This window comes from Nestor notabilis, unplaced genomic scaffold (genome assembly GCF_000696875.1).
Source record: "Nestor notabilis isolate BGI_N333 unplaced genomic scaffold, ASM69687v1 scaffold3860, whole genome shotgun sequence".
NCBI classification, from domain to species: Eukaryota; Metazoa; Chordata; class Aves; order Psittaciformes; family Psittacidae; genus Nestor; species Nestor notabilis.
This window is the reverse complement of record NW_009910491.1, coordinates 1-8,844: the sequence shown is the minus strand read 5'-3', so window position 1 is coordinate 8,844 and position 8,844 is coordinate 1. Positions and strand designations below refer to the sequence as shown.

The 8,844-nt window shown below is 40.7% G+C and overlaps 1 protein-coding gene across 1 annotated transcript in view; it reads right to left on the bottom strand.

Moving 5' to 3' along the window:
• EXOG (endo/exonuclease (5'-3'), endonuclease G-like) overlaps nt 1-7,672 on the bottom strand; it is a gene marked incomplete at its 5' end in the record, with an annotated part of 20,281 nt that extends 12,609 nt beyond the window's left edge. The window contains 3 exons of the mRNA XM_010010238.1: nt 1,946-2,022; nt 3,720-3,859; nt 7,523-7,672. Coding sequence (XP_010008540.1) covers nt 1,946-2,022; nt 3,720-3,859; nt 7,523-7,672 — 367 coding nt within the window. The remainder of the gene's footprint in view (nt 1-1,945; nt 2,023-3,719; nt 3,860-7,522) is intronic.
• Nucleotides 7,673-8,844: the final 1,172 nt, after the last annotated feature.

Below are 8,844 nucleotides of genomic sequence, written 5' to 3'. Positions count from 1 at the left end.
GCAGGAATGACCCCATTCATGTGATACGCCAAAGCACTGACCAAAGTTTTTTCTTGCCATCATCAGCTTTGCTTCCAAGCAGCTCAGCTTCTCAGGCTGTTTCACAGCATGGCAATACAAACACTGCCTGCCACTAGGAAAGAATGGGGACAAATGTAGCTAGGGAGCAAACTGCTTTTGGTGGCAGCAGGGACAGAGATCAGGTTACAGTGACCATGAAATCACTCTCAAAACAAGACAAGAAATGATAGTCAAACGTCAAGAGAGAAAGAAGTATGCATGTTGGTGGGAAGAGAATGAGGAATAAATACTAAGGTGCAGTTAGACCACACCACAGAACTAATCTAATACCTTACTATCTAATAGCTTGCTGAAAGATGCGGTCCTGCTCTCCCCTTTCCTACTGCTCCCCTTGTGTGCCCCAGCTGAACAGTCCTACTCCATCTTCCATGCTGGCTCTGGCACTCATCTCACCCGTTGGTCCCATTTTCTAATTCGGCAGAAACATGACCAAATAAAACAAAATGCGTATCAGGTTAAGTGGGTTAGCAAATGGAAATGACTTGCTGCAGTTCAGCTAGTAGCAGCACTGGAACTGGGAAAGCAGCAATAGAGGGAGAACACCACTTATAAAAGATTGGTAAAGTGACTAAGCTGTATTGTCTACCTGTACCTCAGAAGACAATCAAGAAGCAAGCAATTAAAAAAAGAGAAAGGAAGAGAGTACTGAAGCCAGGAAGGGATACAACGCACAAAAACCATGGTATCCTTAAAACTGTTTGTCACTAAACAAGTGACTGACAAAACCAACACCTTGCTCATGTATTTGAAGGTTGGGAGAAAGTGGTAATAGCTGCTTAAACTAGGGGGTGGTAGTGCCAAGGGAAATTGTCAAATAGTCCCCATGATTTCATAATTAAGCAGAGATCCTGCTCAAGGGAGGTAAAGAGGATTTCCAACCTTGAACTGATACAAATACCTAGCTCTGGTATAAGGAAATTTTATGCACACATACACAAGGTATTAAAACAATACGAAAAAAATATTATAGCATTTTATTTGTCTATAAACCAGTATAACCTTACTGACCACCTCATATGATTTTATATGCATTCTTGTAAAACTGGAAAACAGTGTGCAGTTGCATGATGATACATTTTTTGACAGACTTGTACTAAAATGCTGTACATAATTTTGCTAATCTTCCTTTGAGCAAACACTCTGAAATTCATCATTTTTCCCTCCTGTTTCCAAGTCCTAACATTGTGTAAGTCCTATGCAAGAAACAGTAGATGAATGCTGCTTTTATTAATGATTGTCTGTGCTCAAAGGAACTACAGAATAAAAATCTTACATGAAGAAAGTTTAAATTTATCAACCACTCACTTCACCTCCAAACCAATCCAGCTGGTGCTCACAAGTGACAGAGAACCTGCCTGACTGCTGCTTGGAAGCCAGAACCTGAAGAAATGCCCAAGACCTAAAGTAGTCACAACTCAGTGGGGAGCACTCAGTTCTCCAATTCAAAGTGAACCAGTGTCCACACACAGAGATGTGAATACTCTTACACTGCAAATGCTTTTTTTGAGGAAGACATGTTAAAGCAAGATCTAAACCCTTTCCTTGCTTCTACTGAATTTTCCTTAAGGACAGAGATGTTAAGACTGCTACCTTTACCCACATCACCCAGAAGAAAGAATTTTATCTAGTCTAAATACAGGTCCTCTACAGTTTGAATAAAGAACTGAAGTAGTCGTTATACTGGTCTTGCACTGTGAGGACTGAGCTGCCCTTCATTTCAGAGAAAGTCCATATGATCTCTACAGATAGCCTATAAAAAGCACCAGAATACTTGGAAGTAAAGAAGTTTCATAAATATGATTTTTTTTTATTTATGCCACTGCCTGGTATTTTTCACTTAGTTTACTTACAAGTAGTTTCTCACCTGTTCCAAAATCCAGCATTATTTTCATAATTCTGAGGCACTATGTTAGACAGATAAAACGTTTCGGCCATAGCCCTCTGCACAGAGAAAAGAAAGAATATAATTTCACTGAAACATTTACAGGCTAAAAACGCATTTTAGAAGTTTTTGGATCAGAATACATTTCTAGTCTAGTCTTAACTTTATCAACAGAAAACATCACATAAAACCTAAATGAGAACATCTACAAAACTAAGAGGTGAATAACTGAGGTGATGCAAAATGTAAGTACTTTTTTTTTTTGTTGTTTGTTTTCATTTACAGAAACATAGCACCAGAGTGTCCAGTTCTAGAGGGACAGGAATTACTATGTCACCCAGTGTCAGTTTCATAATGTCTTCTTTCTGAATGGTAAGAATGCTTTCACTCATGCTTTTCCTTTATTTGACTGCCTAATGTCCAGCTTTTTCTTTCTCTTAAAAGAAATGGTTTTATTAAAAATATTCATTCATGTTTTACAAATCCGTAACATACAGGCAATTAAATGATTTATGAGACCATAACAGTCAAACGTCTACATATCTGCTTAATTTTATCTTTAAAAAGTGTCATAAAGCACTCTGAACAGAAGCCCATATATCTCCAAATGTGAAGGACCTGGAGCTGAAGAACTCTGCATAAGCAGGGAAATACAGGAGAAAAACTTAACCCAGAATCTTCACAGGTCCTGTACTTGTCAATATTCTTCACACACTACTTTTTCAAAGTGAAGTGGCAGAGAAAACTCCTTAGGATAATGAGCAAACACTACCTGCACTACTTAAACTGTGAAAGATTGTATCATCCCACTGCATTTCAAGCCAGGTCCAGGATCTCTCTGCACAAGCAGCTTACCAGCAAAAACTCCCCAGATACCACACATAAATAACCACAAAAACACTTCTAGTAGAAATAAAACAACTGGTTCTTTCCTCCCCCACACGCCACTGTGCTGTCACTCTGCCCCACTGCATACTGTTCTGCCTGGCAGAAATACAAATTCAAACTGTTTCTTAATTGACAAATTGCTGCATTAGGCACATTTCGCAAGAAAATCCAATAAATCCAAGGCTGCTTTGTTAGTCAGCCAAGGCATTAGGGCATGTTTTCTTACAACTCAAATAAATGGCAGGTGAAGACATTTTATAGAGTGAAAGAACTATGGCAAAAGTAGGGTCTAATTTATCTCATACACATTGCCAGAAAGGAAAAAGCCTTTTAAATCATCCAGGCGATCCCCTTGCCAATACAGAACAGTACTTAACAGCATCTTTGCTTTGCCCAATCTAGCCTTAAGCATCTCAGCACCTGCTGGCCAGAATGAAGTCATCATTCCCTGTCTCCCTTTAACCACGCTTCAGAAGACACTTTTGAGGTTTGTTTGGTGAAGGTTATCACCTTCATTTTACAGACAATGTGACCCACAAGTTGACAAGACTTGCTTAATACTATACTGTACAAGATATACTCACATCATCTCTGCCAAACAAGCTAATCTAGGTGTGATTTATTGAAGAGGTATGTCACCAGAGGGTACACATGATTTAGACACCTGAAGCAGTCTGTAAAAGCATCCTACAGTGCTCAGTCAGGGACAGACCTTGTAATTCCAAGTCCAGGTCTGTGCATCAATAATGAGATCACATTCCAACTCTAAACAAACTGCAAATGGAACATCACACATCACTTTTAAGGGCCTTTAGGTCCTTTCTTGACTGATAAACACAACTTAGAAAGAAAGAAAAAAAAATCCTACTGTTGAAAATTTGTTATTTCCCGCTGGTGCCATATGTCCTCGTGACCATCCGCTCCCAAGGTAGTCTTCATTGACAGCACTAAACATTAGCGGGATGTTAGGATCTGGTCTGAATTTACAGTGCTTTCGGTCTGCACTGCCTGAAGAATAACATGCTAAATTGTTAGGTTATCATAACAACATCATAACAACAAGACAAAAAGAACTGGTCCTGTCATATCTTGCCAAATGACCCATGCTTAAGGATTCAACACATTGAGCTAAATAGGACATTTTTCTACTCAACCATAAAAAAAGAATAATTCTGCTTAAGTATCTGTGCTCCAGTTCTAAACTCTTCCTCACTACACACTACAAATTCCAACATGCCTTCGGTTTTACAGAGAAAAAAACAAAAGCAAAATACTTTAGCCTTATCATAAATGCAGATTAATATTAAAGAACAAACCGCTAAAGATATAAACCAGTACAGATTCACTTTTTAGGGCAATGAAGATACACAGATCTTCACCAACTGCAATTCCATTTTTTATGTTTCAGTCACTACAAGTATTTCTTCTTTTTCCAAGTCTAGCCTGGAACTAGGATGGGTGCATATTGATAAAGTTACACTTGGTAAAATATTAAACCCATTCAAGAGAAAGTCTTAAGTCATTTGATCTTCACAGGCACAGAAGTAAGCGTAGAGCTTTCCTGTTCCTTTCCAAGATTCCTCTTCTGCCTTTCCAGACATTTGGGAATTATGCACAAAAATGGCTAGGCCTGAATTCTTCTGGTAGAGAAAAACATTCTGGGGAAGGTTTGCAGTGGGTGCTAACTTAACTGTTGCAGAGGTGGCAGCCCATTCTAAGCTGCTGTCTTTGCTGGAGAACTGTGCCTTCTTCCCAGGTTTACTGGCCATACACCTGTATTTGTGTCCTTGCAGTGTGTGAAGTCCCAGTCAGCTCTTTGTAGAAGAAAGTACTCCAAGTGGTCTGCAACTTTGAGAGGACTCCTTCATGAACACTTACTGCTTCCTTGGAAAACTGATGGCCGGACAAGACTTGCATGAATTATTCTGGCACCGACAGCCTCCAATAAGACACCACCTTTCCTAAGGAATGGCCTGGGATCCAAGATCTTCCATGGTTAAGGAAGGTGGTACAGAGAAGCAGTGGGGGCTTGTGCAAGAGCTGACTCAGCTGTGCCTGCGCAATAGCTCCACAAAGGCAGCGGCACAGTAAACAGCTGAAAAATAACTGGCTTAGAGCACCATCACTATTGTCCACGTTTTTTCCCCCCAAATGATAAAATAATTCAAAGTATGTACAGCATACTTATTTTTTCTTTAATAAAATTCAAGGTGTCACCTTAGGCATAATTTCACAGGACCATTACGTAGTCTCTTTCCATTTCAGCACGAATAAGTACACACAATAGAGAATTTTCCTCAGACTTGGCATTTTATGAAGCACTTCCTGTTTCAACAACATGAAGGGCAATTTTCAACAGTGATCACTGCTAGTTGTTAAAATTATTCTTTCTTCTGTAGCTGACTGTGCACACACACACAAACTGCACCCACTCTGGCTCTTTTTTTTTGTCACATCCATATTGCTACTGAGCGCATATGCACCCTATGCTTCCTGTGCTGCACACTGAGAACAAAGTGTGGTACACGCTCTCCACTTGGCAACTCTCTGAAGAACCCGGGACCATCTGTCTGTATGTCCATGGAGGTAATGTCAAAACGGAGCAGTGGTCAGGGAACCTTTATGCAGTGCAGGTAGAAAGAAGGAGCTTCACTTTTCTTTTCTTGGTAAAGCATGTGATACTTCAACACAGGATTGGTGCTTTGGGAGCAACACTGACAAGTATAATCAGTGTGCAAAACAACAGACTTCTTATCTTTAAAAAAATCGTATTTCATTTCAGTATTTAAGACAAAGTGTAATTTAGCAGTTAAACTTGAAAAATGGAAAAATGTATCCTCATTTATTCTCTACTCACTGTTTCGTTAAAAATGGTTAATTTCTTCTGTAACCAGTTTTGTATGCCTCATTTACAGCCTTCCAGTATCTGAAGGGGGCCTATAAGGATGCTGGGGAGGGACCCTTCATTAGGGACTCTAGTGGTAGGACAAGGGGTAATGGGTTTAAACTTAAACAGGGGAAGTTTAGATTAGATATAAGGAAGAAGTTCTTTACAGTGAGGGTGCTGAGGCACTGGAATGGGTTGCCCGAGGAAGCTGTGAATGCTCCATCCCTGGCAGTGTTCAAGGCCAGGTTGGACAGAGCCTTGGGTGACATGGTTTAGTGCGAGGTGTTCCTGCTCATGGCAGGGGGGTTGGAACTAGATGATCTTAAGGTCTTTTCTAACCCAAACCATTCTATGATTCTATGTTTTTAAACATTTAAGCTCTGACTTACCAATAAAATACATTTTTTTATATAATGTCCTTTCAATGCTCCAAGACATGGAAGGTTTTTGTGACCTTCCCTGAACAGCAACAAATCTCAATTATGGTAGCTGGCAGGCATAAGTCAGAGCTGAACGCCTCAAGATGCAAAATTTCAACTTGCAGATTAGTTATATCTGATAATTTGGAAAATATTTTAACAATTCGGCTGTTAAGGCCCACTTGAAAGTAAGCCTGGAATTACTGCTTTCTTCTCAGAAAGAAGTGGAATCAATGATGCTACTTAGGGGTTGGTTATAAATACTTTCAGGATCACGCTTTTAATTATAAAAGATAATTTGAAGACAGTGATTAAGATATATTTAGAGGGCTACTGTGTTCATAAAACATTTTACAATTAAACGGTTACCTCCATTACTAATAATTTGCCTTATAAAACTGAACTAATGCTATAAACTTAATTTACAATGACTGTGTACCACTCATACTTCATTCACTGCTGACAGCAAAAAATCACTGAGCCTCTGTATTGCATAAAGAAGTGGGGAGAGCATACTAGATAATGGACATCAGAAAATATAAGAGAACTGCATCAAAGTAAATAATGGCTGCAGTCAGTATGGAATGCCCTATCTAGCTTTGAACAATTACAACTGTTGATACCCTTTGCTCCATTTTTATCTCACAAATGGACATCCATCTTGTTTTCCCATTCTGAGCAAACCCCTTTAAGTTTTGTAGATTAAACAGTCTGGCCACTTCACAAGCCTGTGAACTGACATAAATTGGACCACAGGGCTACACTAGCTAAGGAAGCAAGAGCAATTTTTATGTGCTGAAGCAGTAACACTGAACTTTGCAGGTCTGAATCAGGCAGGGAAAATTTAATTTTCAGTGTTTCACTTTGTTTCTATTCACATTTAAAAGAGGTAAGTTAAGATTCCCTCCTGCAGCATGACTTGGAAGAGAGTTTACGCTGACGCAGCTATACTGATTCGGTGTTTATGGACTGTTCATAACAGAAATTTCTCATGGAAGGTAGCTCTAGTTTTCATTCTTCCCTTTCATACTCAACCCACTGGGCCAAGTGTATTTTGCAGGCTTCAGGACACTGTATGTTCAATACCAGATTAGTCCCAACAAGAGAAAGAATACTGAAAAAGCCTGCCAAACTGCAGCAACAGATCTCTGTTAAATCACTAGCAACGTCAGCCTTAACACTGTCATGAAGCTGACATCCACCCAGAGGCCTGCTGCCTTCAGTGGGATTGTGAATCTGTGGAAAAATCCATACTGGAGATCACTATGGGTTTTTTCTCCGTGCCTGCTCCTAGATCCACCTTCTTTGAACAGCAAAGCCCATTCTAGATGTCATATAAAGGTCAGTAAATAAATAGCTACATACCCAGCATCTTCTGTTTTGAAATATGTTCAATCACCCATCTAGGCACCCGTTTTGCCTGGTCATAAGACAGTGCATGATTTGTGTAACATCTGGTCTCTGTTCCAGCTTCAGGGAATCCATACATTTCCAGTAAAGACTCTTCTACTGGTTCTAAGGAGAAAAATAAACAGGAAGCCATCCACAGATGAAATGTGATCAGAGACAAACCAGTAAGAAAAACATCTCAGTGGATGTAAACATACTATACAGGGTACTACTTGATGCTACTGACACATTTAAGACTTAAAAAAGTCAAAGAGAGATATCCAGTGAAGCTCCATTCTACCAAAAAGGTTGTGATCTTCATCATGTCCTCACATGAGGATCTCAACTCTAGGTCTAACTCACCCACTCACTTAGGAATCACTTTGGGCTTGCCTCCATAAAAAAAGGTATTTAGGGACAAATGAGGCAACAAAGAATTATGGACACAGGAGATCCACACATACATCTCACCCTTCAGAGCTGGATATCACACTCCTCCTCACAAACCCAGCTGTACAAGTTGAGCACAAGCATGAATCCTGCCCTCACTGGAACGCTCACACTCTGCCACATTAATGAAAACTTCACTTCGAGACTTTTCGGGGGTTTTTTGCAAGTAACGTTTTTCTCTCATGGAGGAATGTTTACATCTGTCTCACTGACTTCCTCCAGGCATTTGTTCAACAGCAACTCATGTTTTTAGAAGCATTCTTCCTACGCTTTCCAACACTACAGTACTTTTAAAACCTTCAGGCTGCAGAGAAAACCATTCATCCCCACCGGGCCCCAGTGCCCCACAACAGCTCCCCTGCTCCCTCCCTCCCTCCCAGGTGAACAACCACCACCCGTGTTGGACTTGTCTCCCGAGGACAAGCAACAGCTAAAATTGAGGTATGGCCTGACCTGACCTGTGCGTTTAAAAATAAACATATCTATACCTATATCTATATCTATGCGTGTGTATGTTATGAGGACGCTACCAGACCTCACAGAACTGCTCTCCACTGCAACACGAGACATTTGCAGCCATAAAAAAAGCCACTTTCCTCACCAACATTTCAGTGTTAGCAAGTGCAGCGAGGGGAAGCTGCCTTTTAATTCCAGTTACGGCCCAGCATCCTCAAATAACCTTCCCCCTCCCCCTCAGCCCGACGCATGTACTAGGGGGAACTCCCGTCCTTCCCAGGACCTTTGGGATGGATGTGGCTGGGGGAAATCCCCTTTGGAGGAGGGAGCGGGTTTAGGGACGGGGCAGCTGTGGGGAGCGGGGCTGCGCAGAGCCACGGGGCCACCGCGCC